Source organism: Leptinotarsa decemlineata, unplaced genomic scaffold, assembly GCF_025532065.1.
Source record: "Leptinotarsa decemlineata unplaced genomic scaffold, Ldec_3_MD MMD2_tig00000690_RagTag_RagTag, whole genome shotgun sequence".
In the NCBI taxonomy this organism is placed as follows: Eukaryota; Metazoa; Arthropoda; class Insecta; order Coleoptera; family Chrysomelidae; genus Leptinotarsa; species Leptinotarsa decemlineata.
The window spans coordinates 840,868-854,490 of record NW_027412554.1 but is presented as its reverse complement, the minus strand read 5'-3'; the positions used below and the strand labels follow the sequence as shown (position 1 = coordinate 854,490).

The window sequence follows — 13,623 nt, the reverse complement described above, 5'->3', positions numbered from 1 at the left end:
GAATTTCAAACACTAAATTGTTCTACATTTACACTTCACCCCTCCACTTTTTTTTATATAAATATAGCATCAATCCCAGTTCTACATCATTATTTCACAATGTCGAGTGCCGATTCCTCTACCGAACCGATGAGTGTACTCTATATCAAGTACAAGACCCATCCAGGTACATGAAATAGATTCAACACTTACTCATTCCAATACAAGCTTCACAGAATTTCTGCAACGCATCTATGATCTTCCTGATAATTTCCCAGAACGCGTAGAAGAACGTATGCAAGAGGAAGTAGATGTAGAGTTAGACGATCGAGAGGATAACGAGCTACACGATCATGTGGATGATATAATTAGTATATCATCTGATTCAGATGAATATGAGGACGACATCATCAGATACAGATGATTCAGATGATGACATCATCATCATTGTTTCTACTTGTGTGAAAGTACCATCATCCCACTCTGTATATATATATATATATATATATATATATATATATATATATATATATATATATATATATATATATGCTGAACTGGTTTTTCCGGGTATTTGATCCGTGTATGTGATATTATCTCTAATTTCACCGATGTTTCGACAAAATCTCATTTGTCATTATCTAGGTTTGCTGTTACGTGTTCAGAAGTTTGTTACTTCTTACTATACTGGTAAAATGGTATTCGTTACGTGTTCAGAGATAGAGTGTCCATAAACTCTCTACTACCTACTACTTGAATGTTGTTGAGTTTTACCTGAGTTCTTCTTCTTCTTAGTTGACCTCATCTCCCCGAAAAGGTATCGAATATGAAATCTGTGCCACAGGTTTGACATTGTTACATATAATGCATGTCGACACTCCGGTGAAGTTTGTTGGGGGCCTCTCGCAAGCATCACAACAATTCTGCCTCATTTCCATAATAAAGACGGTGTTGTGGGTGTTGACATGATGATACCACCCTCCATTGTTATTTCTGTGTGAATAAAAACGAAAGCAGCACCAACATAGTTTCTTGTTACCACCATCAATTGTGCTGATCAACACGTATGCATCCATTGCACAATATAAGTCCAATAGATCTTCTAATGTCTCACTGACATTGAGCATTCGCATACCGATCCTCAAAGAAGAAGAAGTTTTTCACCTTTACAACCAGAACTCTTTGATGTTGAGTCTTGTGAATGGGAAAGTCTGAGAGAGACTATTTCTTCTGCAAAACCTGTGCGAAATGATCTGATCGCCGTCAAGACTTATTTTTCGTCAACATGGAGTGAAATACAGTTTGTGTCATGTATTGGTTTTTGACAGCGTCAATATTTAGCTCGAAGTTCAGTTGGGGTAAGATCCATCGTCTGCAAAACTTCATTCGACACAGATGTTGAGAAATTAGTTTTCTTTTCAGATCAGCCCTCGAATTTTTGAATGAACCTTGCTGATCAGGTGTTGGGAATGTTATTCTTGATGAGTGAAGTGAGAGTGGTGGAAGGCAAAAGTATCTGTAAGCGGAACAAATCAAATACTCTCAATGATCTAACGAATTGCTCTGAATGCATTCATCAATAGTTTTTCTCAAATCTTCTGCAGCACACATCCTTGCTCCTTTGGGAATTCTCTTCCATATGTGAGGATGGAGTTTATATAGAGAAAGTCTATCAATGACAGCTTTGGTAGAGCATGCACCACGCTTGGATTCATTAATTGGTGCACATTTTCGAATAGAAGGAGAAAACGTTGTCGACTCAGATTTATGAATTTTTCAAAATAAAGGATACTTTTTGCCTCTGAGATTTCAATTCTGAAAATTCCTCTCTACATCAAACCTACGAATTACAGGTGTAGTATACTGCATATTTATTACTTCTACGTCCTCGATTTAATTTTCAACACATTCCTTCAATAGTTTTGACAACATCAGTGAATCTCTCGGAAAATATGTGTGCTGGTGGTAGAATTTGCATTTCTCACTATCAATAGAAAAGTTAAGAAACACGGACCTACGAATCGGAGCAAAATTGGTTTTTAATGGAGTGCAAGAAACAAATAACTGGCCAATTGAGTTTGTCACAACACTTGGAATCCTTTTCAAGAGAGGAAATTTTGGATGAACATGAAAAACCGATATGTTCGAGTAGCAAAGGAAAAAGAAAATGCACGAAGTATCTATCAATATTCGTTTTCAAAGATTCTCTTTAACGGAAAAATTTACAGCCAAGTTGATTGTTGCCATCGAATTTCCGCAGAATGTATTAGATATGAGCAATTATGAAGCAGACAATGACTCCTTGTCATTATAATCTATATACACCTACGAATCATAGTGGGTCTACTTACAGTCGCCAGCATACTGCAGACATTCCTACACTGGCACGAATACAACGACTCACACGTGAAAAAAAAACTTCTCATGAAAGTGAACACAGACGATATAATCCTCCCTGAAGATTCAGTGTAGAAGGGTTAGCGAGGAAGCTGAAGCCTGGACATATCAACTTCTTGTGGTTGGTGGTTAGGTCATTTCGGTTGATATATGTTGAAACCCATCTTCTTGTATGCGACGTAGGCGTACAAATGAATATATTCCAAAAACTCGAGCTATGGGCTACCATTTGGAAGAATGGCTGCTTTAATCGATTGTAGTTCTTCTAATTATAAGTCTTCAAAATGAAGCTATCTATGATGACTTCGGGTGATCCTGTTTTATTTTCTCGTCTAATTCTGGTTTGATTAACATATGATGGTGGACATCCGTTCGGAATTTCGAATGAGTAACCCTCGGAAATCAAATTTTAGTTTTTTTTGTTTGCAAAATATTCAGATGAATTTGATAGTCTCTAGATTTGGAAGAAGAAAAATCCATTTATTCGAATAATCTCATGCTTGATATGTATGTTTCAATCTAGTTGTTAGAGTGACCGTTTGATACGTGCTCCATTGTACACCACATTTTATCGCGTGATCAAATATGTTCGCAGGAATAATCGCAGCTATTGAAATTGACAATATTTGACAATAATTGTCATTTTGTCTAATTGAAATTTATGAAAGAAAATGTATTGTCTCATCAAATACATACGTAAGTTTCCAAATAATGTAGAGAATGATATTGAAATCACAAAATAATATTGTTTTCAACGTGCATTGCAGACTACAAAGATTTTCAAAGTATTATCAATTTGAAGGGTACAGAAAATTTGGAAATTGACAACAAACAGCTTCTGGTAAATCCTGATTGTTTTATTGGAATAATCCTTGAATATGTTTATGAACAAATTGGGGTGATAGCCGAAGTGCGAGGTAAATTCATATAATTATCAATCCATTATTTTTTTAACCCCACCATTAGTGATGTGTTTTAGCAAACCAAAATTACTTATACCAAAGAAATGTCAAAAATATCATTCAAGGTTGCGACAATCTTGACAAGCATTTCGACAAATGATCTTACATTTCGCGTTCTCTCACGACTCGAGTCTATAATTCAAAAAACGGAATTGTCATTTTGAAACCGTTATCCCATTTTCAGAAACGCAGCTTCTAGCTCCGTTTTTTATACAATTCTGATATCGGAATGACCACTCCGTCGGTCTCATACTCTTTGATTCTTCTTTCAAATTCTACTTTTTATTCCGTGGCAATCAACGAAATCTTTGAAGTAAAGTTATGGGGAATGTGAAATCAAAGATTATTTGTTGAAGTACTTGTCGAAATTGTTACCTAAATACTGGCTGTATCCATGAGACAGACAATGTTCACAAACATTCTTATTTCTAGATGCGTTTCGCTAATACCGTAGCTTCTTCGGTAGAAGTGAATTAATTTCTAATTATTAACATAGATAGTCTTATCAATTTCTGGTCAGTACGTTCATAATTCAATACTGTCAGTGTTTTCATTGTGGTTTTAGGGCACCAGTAATTATGGCCATTCTACCAGTTTGGATATCATAAAATATCTCTTATATATCTTGTTGTAATGTAAGAATAGCTGTTTATTTTAATTTAATTGTGAACCGATATTACCTTTCTTGTCTTTTGTAAACTACTCTTTTATTCCCCTTTCAGTTGCTACTTTTCATTCCGCTTCTATCGATAGAATGATATGAATGGGGTATTGTAGGGGTAGGTCCAGAGAGATTGGGCCTTCCAGTGAGTGCCTGATCAGAGGTCAGTCTGCGACTACCTTCGTCAATTCAAGCGGCACAAATGTGTGGCTTATGAAGTAGGCCTCCTGTGACGCATTTCAGAGGAACGCCCTCCCATGAGTGAAGGTACTTATTGAAGCCGCAGGCTCACTTGCTCCTGTCAGGTAACCTGTAGTCACCCAGGTAGCTATGAGCGGTGCTTCTGCTAATTTTGTAGCCGGTTAGAAGCCGTTATTTGGGGTACATAGGATTTATACAGTTTGACACACTTAAGATGAAGACACTCCTGTATTTTAGTAATTTTTGAAAGCAGATATTTGATTTTCAGCAAAGGCATAGACCTTCATGGGCCACACTATTCGCAATACTTAGCCCTAGTAACAGCCTCAAACCCAGGCTACTGCGTTCTTGTGAACCCAGGCTACTGCGTAAAAGCAAGCGATGTCTCGCTTGCTTTTACGCAGTTATTTTCATTAAGTAGTTTTTTATTATTCACATTTTGTCATCGATCGAAGACTGCCTGCCCGGTACTAACTATTAATCTTTTGATTTTCATGGAATTATTTTCCAGCAGCTTGACAGCATTAACCTTTCTCGATTTCATATATATATATATATATATATATATATATATATATATATATATATATATATATATATATATATATATATATATATATATATTTCATGGGCCACACTATTCGCAATACTTAGCCCTAGTAACAGCCTCAAACCCAGGCTACTGCGTTCTTGTGAAAATTTCGATTGGTAATTACTAAAAAGCCATTTTCAACGGAAAATGAAATAAATAATAATATTAGAAGTCAGTTCCTAATATTGTATCTCTCAACTAAAACGCCCTCATTTCTGATGCATTTTTCAATTATTTTTCTACTATCATTTTCCATTCTCCTATGTTCTAGAATACTCATTTCACGGCAGGCTTGCCGTGATCTCTCACAGAGTTCTTGTCGATTTCGTGGCCTAGACTTGTAAATATTATTAATAATAATAATATTTCATTGATCCATTAGAATGAGCCTAAAAGAATCAATTGGACAAATCAGTACATATCAGATACATATATAAAATACAACTATAAAACAGACACATTCATATAACAAGAGTTATTGAAACAACTGAACGAAGCAGCAAAAATAAAAAATAATACAAAACATTTTTACTAATGTAGATAAGAAAAAACTCATCGATTGTATAGGGGCTAATTTCAAAAAGTAGTTGTTTCATTTTATGTTTGAATACTTGTTCCTTGGTTATGATTTTGAAAAAGTCCGGAAGTGCATTATATTAACCTCAGTATGTGAAAATATGTTTTGATGCGGGTATTCTATTCACGGAAAGATTGTTTTGTTTAAAAAAATCGTTATTTTTATAGATGTACACTGCTACTACTGGCCTCCATGTTATTCACTAAATTGATAATCTCTTCACATTTTTTTGCGTGGCAAGTTGCAGCAAGGGTTGTGTAAGATGTTTTTCGGTAATAGTCAGACTGTTAGAGGTTTTTGAACACTCGGCAACGCTGTTGAGAGGGTTCAGGTTCACAGACCTGGACACATCTTCTTTATCTGAATAGTTTTTTTCCGTGTTTAATTTTTTGTTGGTGTCTCCAAGATTTTTTACAATAAAACATTCGTCATTTCTTTCAATGGAACAATTTGTCCATGCATCAAATCTACTGTGTCACGAAGTTCTTGTATAATCTTTCTGTTTTACAATATAATTAAAAATATTAAGATCAACTACCTTACTTTGAGAGTTTTCTTTAAGCGTTAACGGTATTATTGAAGAAAAACGGTCCAATTATTCTCTCGCCTAAAATACCACACCATTCATTAACTTTTTGAGAGTATTGGTCCATCAGTAGAGATTTTCAGTAGACCAGTATCTCCAATTTTCAGCAGATATTATTCCATTCATAGTGAACGAGGCCTCATCAGAGAACAAAATTGTTCTTAGGAAACTTATATCACATAAAAAATTCTTTCGAACCCAATAGCAGTAATCTATTCGTTTATATTCGCCACCTTCTTTCAATGTGAGTTGAAAGGTTTAATTTCATGATGAACAAGACATCTTCTTATTTTCTTTTCACTCAACTTTATCTGTTCAGACCTCTCTGTTCAGACCCATTTGGGGATTGGTACGAATTGAAGCTGAGCCATTTTCATCATCATGGTACATTTTATTTCGATGTGAATTGTGAATATACACACAATTCTCAAATATACTTTCGGTTTGAGTAAAAAGTTTATTCACGGAGGCTGCCGTTCCATGTTGAATATGATTTCGTTGCGGATGTCTTCTGTTGAATTCTTGAACAACTTGTAAGTTACTTGTAGCACCATCACCAAATAATATTATTATTTCAATTCTTTCACGTGAACTAAAACGTTCAATGTACATTTTATTACAATTTTTGACGCGTTCACTTTCAAACTGACATTTGGGGTATAGATAGTTTATTTGTTTCCATGACACTCTAGCTCAAATTGAAAACCGTTGAAACACAAAATATGAGACTGCTTTGAAACATTGAGAATGGCAATTTTCATTCAAAATCAGGCAAATTCGCAACCAATCATATTCAACAGTAAACTGAAAAATTCCTCACAATCTGAGACAGGCTAGTCAGGAAAATGAATAACGATACGGCACTTAATTGGTCACCAGGGTAATGATCCAACACTTTATTTATTTGTCACCCCTTGTAATGATCCCACCAACCGTCACCACTTGTAACGATCGGCATTAACTTAACTGTCACCACGTGTAACGCTACGACTTCAACTGTCTGTCAACACTTGTAATAATAGTATAATAGTACAATATTGGTTGCAAAAAAGGGAAAACTAAAATACGCCTTGTTTCAAAATATTGATTGGTTGACTATATACACTTTTACTTGTTTCAACACTTTTTCATTTTTTAGACAATATCGATTTTGCAACCGACAAAGGAAAATTATTACAGGTCAACAATTTTCCGTCAGAAACAAACGGTCAACAAATATTTAATGACAAAATGACATACTATCTTATTAACTACCACAGTGAGTAAAATTCATTTACTTTCTAATGCATTTTCTAATTATCGAACCTCAAATTATCAACAAGATAAAGAATTATGTCCTGTGCTGAGTCCAACTTCAAAAGAATTTGAAGAATTCATGTCCTACCAGGAGAGACGATCTTCAGTGTTGAAGGTAAGAAATCAATGGTTACAAGGTGATCAGGAAAGTAGGAACTAGTAGGTAGTATTATTTTGGTAGGTAATTGCTATACATCAAAGTAATATCAGTAGAACACAAAACAAATCACAGTAGGTGCAGATAAGATAATTTAATTAAAGATCAGATGAACAAAAAAATCCGATTTTAGCTTTCGTCTCTAGAACATATCTCTCTCAGTTTCTTCATTCGAGCTCTTTCTAGTAAAGTTGAATACTAAAAACAACAATTATAATGCCAAAATAGTAGATGCTTCGTTGTCATAAATGTTTCAGTGAATGAATTTCATGTAGTTCATTTCAAAACACCATTGCGTTGGGTACTCTGGTTAAAATAATGATCAAGGTCATCTTGAGGTGGTTCTCCCGTTTCAATTGAAACCAAAAATTCACGTAAAAATCGCTGTATTTAATAGAAAGGATGAATATGATGGATGAATTGTACAGCACACTTGAGTTTAGATGAGACAACGTCTGCGCTGCAATAAATTTTCGTGTCTATTCTAACCAAAACAATTACGAACATATCCGCAGTATCGAACGAATGATTCAGCTCAGAAAATACAGAAAACAAGCTTTCATGCCAATGACGAACGTCAGAAGAAAAAAACGTGAAAGAATCAAGTAGGTACCGATGAAATGTCCGCAAAATATTTATCGAGGCACGAGTCTAGTGGATTGAAGGAGCTTGAAAAAACGTGATATACTGTAACTGCAATCAAAACAAATTTTCAAAAAAAAGTATGAACAAAATAAAATGGAAGAATTTGCATGCTAATATGTTTACCTACTCAGATATCAAGAAACTGGTTTAAATGTGCAAATCCACAATTTCCAAATATTTGTCAAGCAAATCACTTGAGTCTATAATAGTTTGAAATATAAAGACTGTAGTCAAGAGATTAACGAATGAAGTATAAATGGTCTTCAAAACACACGCGATGTTTAGAGCACAAAAGAGCAGCGGGAGTACTCGACATCAATGTATCTGCCTTTTATTGTGAAGGAAATGAGAAAAACAAACATAAATTTTTTATCTGTTATTAATTGTCATCAGTATAGTTGTAATTAGTTAATTGAATGGATGGAAGATCAAAAGGCGAAGGACACTGATAATCGACTTGTGATTTCCTTACCTGCAGAAAATGTCGGAGCAGTTCCTATGAAGACCAAAAATCTAAGCATCATTATATTTGCGGTCCTGGTATTTTTTACTCCATTTCTGAAATCTTAATTTTTCGATTATTGGTGGTTGGCAAGTTGACTTGGGTGTCACACCAATGGGTGGTTCCATTTATGTCTCGCTTGCTTTTACGCAGTTATTTTCATTAAGTAGTTTTTTATTATTCACATTTTGTCATCGATCGAAGACTGCCTGCCCGGTACTAACTATTAATCTTTTGATTTTCATGGAATTATTTTCCAGCAGCTTAACTGCATTAACCTTTCTCGATTTCATATATATATATATATATATATATATATATATATATATATATATATATATATATATATATATATATATATATATATATATATATATATATATTTCAATAATAAATTCTACAAAAAGGATTTGAAGTTTTAGATCTTCTATTAATTATCTGCGAGCGCTTTCGACAGTTGGTAGTAGCTGGCACTCCTCAAACTGAACTGGTCATCCTGTTGTCTGTCTCTTTATACGGTCAGAGCGTCTCAACTCAGGTATTTCAGGTACTTTAGGTAAATTTGCCTGTATTTGTTCTGCATCAGGTACTCTTCTTCGTGTTAGATCTTCTCTAGGAATGTGTATGGTTTTGTTTATTATATTGAATGTGAGATCTTGTTGTGTTTTGATTTGTACTTGTTTCTCGATAAGTGATTTATGACTGTTGAATTTATGGATGTTCAAGTTTTCCCAAATGTCCATGCGGTTTCCCTTGTATATATATATATATATATATATATATATATATATATATATAGCTCGGGCAGCTAAAAAGAGTAAATATTTATTCTAATCAGACCGAATCCCCGAAAAACTATTATTCTATACATACATACGGTCGTTACACTATCAATTATATATATATATATATATATATATATATATATATATATATATATATATATATATATATATATATATATTTTGATTGATGCAACTAATTTTCCTTTATTTTGAGTATTTCAATATCAAATTCTACAAAAAGGATTTGAAGCTTCATATATTCTATTAATTATCTGCGAGCGCTTTCGACAATTGGTAGTACTGTCATCATCTGGCACTCCTCAAACTGAACTGGTCATCCTGTTGTCTGTCTCTTTATACGGTCAGAGCGTCTCAACTCAGGTATTTCAGGTACTTTAGGTAAATTTGCCTGTATTTGTTCTGCATCAGGTACTCTTCTTCGTGTTAGATCTTCTCTAGGAATGTGTATGGTTTTGTTTATTATATTGAATGTGAGATCTTGTTGTGTTTTGATTTGTACTTGTTTCTCGATAAGTGATTTATGACTGTTGAATTTATGGATGTTCAAGTTTTCCCAAATGTCCATGCGGTTTCCCTTGTTGATTTGTTTTATTAGTTTTATGTTCTCTGGTGGGGGGAAATTATGTTTGTTTTGTATGGCGTGTGTTGCAAGGTTTGATTTATATACTGTTGGATTTATGTATGCCTTTTTTGTGCTCATTGTACCTTTGGATCAGTTTTTTCTTGGTTTGGCCGATATAGAATTTGTTGCAGTCCGAGCATTGTATACTGTATATCCCGTTTTGGTCTTTGTCTTCTTTTTTTTCATAGTTGTTTATTTTTTGTGTTATCTTCGTGTTCGGCTTGTATGTGATGTTGATGTTCAGTGATTTGAAGATGTTTGTTGATTTCTTGGTTTGGTGTCCTACGTACGTAAATGCTGTCCATCGTTGTGTTGTTTTGTCTGTTGGGGTACCTTGATCCTTGTTCTGTATTTTTCGTTTGATTCTGTTTTCTAGTTTTCTAGTTTGGGTGTATCCGTTTTCGTTTGCTATTTGGTATATGATTTTCCGTTCTTTGTTTCGGGATTCATTTCTGAGTGGTATCCTTAATATTCTACATATGAATACGTTATAGGCAGCCATTTTGTGTGATGGTGGATGGTTTGAACTTGCGGGTATGGTGGAGCTTGTTTGTGTAGGTTTCCTGTATATTGCCATTTGAAATTGTGTTTTGTTGTGGTTATATCCTATGGTTATGTCCAGGTAGTTAAGTTTTGAGTTGTGTTCTTCCTCAATGCTGAATCAGTTTTTGATTTATTTCGTTAATTTCTTTTGTTATTTGTTCTATTCTTATTCCATTGTTTTGTGATATGTACAGTCCATCGTCAACGTATCTGAACCATTCTCCTTTTTCTTCATGTGTTTTTATTATTGTTAAGATTTTCTCATCTATGGTTTGCAGGTATATTTCGGATATAATGCTAGATAGTGGGGATCCTATCGCTAGTCCATCTGATTGTTTACAGATTTTCCCTTCAGATTCGAAATAATTTTGATTAGGTATTCATTTAGACTGTGTTCCATTTGGTTAATGTAGGTTTTGTCTATGTTTTGTTGTTTTAGGTTCTCAGATATGATGTTTATACTTTCGTTGACTGGTATGTTGGAGTACATGTTTTTTATGTCGAACGAGTACAGTTTAGTGTTCGGACTGACATTTGTCGTAGAGATTCTGTATGTGAGTTCCATTGAATTTTTGATGCTGTGGTCGTTGTTCTTGTTGATTTTGTTTTTCAGTTCGTCATACCAGTCAACGAAAGTATAAACATCATATCTGAGAACCTAAAACAACAAAACATAGACAAAACCTACATTAACCAAATGGAACACAGTCTAAATACAATACTCAATCAAAATTATTTCGAATCTGTAGGGAAAATTTATAAACAAACAGATGGACTAGCGATGGGATCCCCACTATCTAGCATTATATCCGAAATATACCTGCAAACCATAGATGAGAAAATCTTAACAATAATAAAAACACATGATGAAAAAGGAGAATGGTTCAGATACGTTGACGATGGACTGTACATATCACAAAACAATGGAATAAGAATAGAACAAATAACAAAAGAAATTAACGAAATAAATCAAAAACTGTTTCAGCATTGAGGAAGAACACAACTCAAAACTTAACTACCTGGACATAACCATAGGATATAACCACAAGAAAACACAATTTCAAATGGCAATATACAGGAAACCTACACAAACAAGCTCCACCATACCCGCAAGTTCAAACCATCCACCATCACACAAAATGGCTGCCTATAACGCATTCATATATAGAATGTTAAGGATACCACTCAGCAATGAAGCCCGAAACAAAGAACGGAAAATCATATACCAAATAGCGAACGAAAACGGATACACCCAAAAGACAATAGATACAGAATCAAACGAAAAATACAGAACAAGGATCAAGCTACCCCAACAGACAAAACAACACAACGATGGACAGCATTTACGTACGTAGGACACCAAACCAATAAACTAACAAACATCTTCAAACCACTGAACATCAACATCACATACAAGTCGAACACGAAGATAACACAAAAAATAAACAACTATGAAAAAGAAGAAGACAAAGACCAAAACGGGATATACAGTATACAATACTCGGACTGCAACAAATTCTATATCGGCCAAACCGAAAAAAAACTGATCCAAAGGTACAATGAGCACAAAAAGGCATACATAAATCCAACAGTATATAAATCAAACCTTGCAACACACGCCATACAAAACAAACAAAGTACCTGAAATACCTGAGTTAAGACGCTCTGACCGTATAAAGAGACAGACAACAGGATGACCAGTTCAGTTTGAGGAGTGCCAGATGATGACAGTACTACCAATTGTCGAAAGCGCTCGCAGATAATTAATAGAATATATGAAGCTTCAAATCCTTTTTGTAGAATTTGATATTGAAATACTCAAAATAAAGGAAAATTAGTTGCATCAATCAAAATATATATATATATATATATATATATATATATATATATATATATATATATATATATATATATATATATATATATATATATATAATTGATAGTGTAACGACCGTATGTATGTATAGAATAATAGTTTTTCGGGGATTCGGTCTGATTAGAATAAATATTTACTCTTTTTAGCTGCCCGAGCTATATATATATATATATATATATATATATATATATATATATACAGGGTCCTGCAACAGTGGCGCGGTGTTCCATATCTCTATATAGGAGGCAGATAGGAATCTAATTTTCTATAATATTACCTTATTGCTCGAGCTCGACAAAATAAAAATATTGGCGGTCACACAGGGTGTTCGATTTTTTCTGGGCGGATCCCAACTGTGTCTTTTTAAATGGCAACCTATATTTTTTATCGCTTTTTTGGTTTCTTCATAGAAAATAAAATAAACTTTATGTATATCTGCACTTCGAAAATATTGACGGTTTTCGAGATATCTAGCATGACAGGTTTTTTTTTCCAATATTCGTCACTCAGAATATTTGAAATTATAAAGTGGTGCCAAGTCCAGTTGAAATTTTTTTTGGTCGAATATTCTACATTGGTAACTCTCTCAAACGATATATCTGAAATCGACCTGTGATATACGGGGTATGAAAAACCGCTTGCCAAATATTGTAAATGAAAATTTGCAAAATCTTCCTTATATTAAATGGAACACCCTGTATATTATTGATCCATAAGAAGCGCCAACGAAACCTCTACAAATTTCATTAAGTATTCCCTATGGCTAAGTTCAATAGTTTTTCTTAAATGAGCATTTCTTTCGAAAAATGGTCATTTTTTCAAAGCGAAATCCATTTGACGACTGATAAGAATATACAAAAAATACCCTTTCCTTAAAATATCGCCCATTCCTAAAATTACCTGTTGCTAGATAAACAAGTTGCGAATTATACCACAAAATGGACGTTCTTGAATAGTTACAATAATTTCAAAAATCTCGGAATTTGTGCCATATTCTTTCGGTCTAAAACAACCTTTCAGCGAATGAAATATTTATTGGAAATCAAGTAGTCTGGCAAATGACAGAACAAAATATTTGGCTGCAAATGAATATTGAAATTTTTAGTCAATCATGAAGTTGAACTGTCGGTATAATTTCATCAGAATGTTGTTATCAAAAAGTGATTTGATTGATATGATTTTCATATTAGGTGAATCAGACAGGAATTGTTTATTGGCAAG

At 33.9% G+C, this 13,623-nt stretch overlaps 1 protein-coding gene across 1 annotated transcript in view; it reads left to right on the top strand.

Annotated features, from left to right (window-relative positions):
* Nucleotides 1–2,851: 2,851 nt before the first annotated feature.
* The window catches only part of LOC111502903 (uncharacterized), a 26,227-nt gene continuing 15,455 nt past the window's right edge, over nucleotides 2,852–13,623 (top strand). Inside the window, exons 1-4 of the mRNA XM_074174646.1 lie at nucleotides 2,852–3,072; nucleotides 3,144–3,293; nucleotides 7,094–7,213; nucleotides 7,278–7,366. Coding sequence (XP_074030747.1) covers nucleotides 3,048–3,072; nucleotides 3,144–3,293; nucleotides 7,094–7,213; nucleotides 7,278–7,366 — 384 coding nt within the window. The 5' untranslated portion in view covers nucleotides 2,852–3,047. The remainder of the gene's footprint in view (nucleotides 3,073–3,143; nucleotides 3,294–7,093; nucleotides 7,214–7,277; nucleotides 7,367–13,623) is intronic.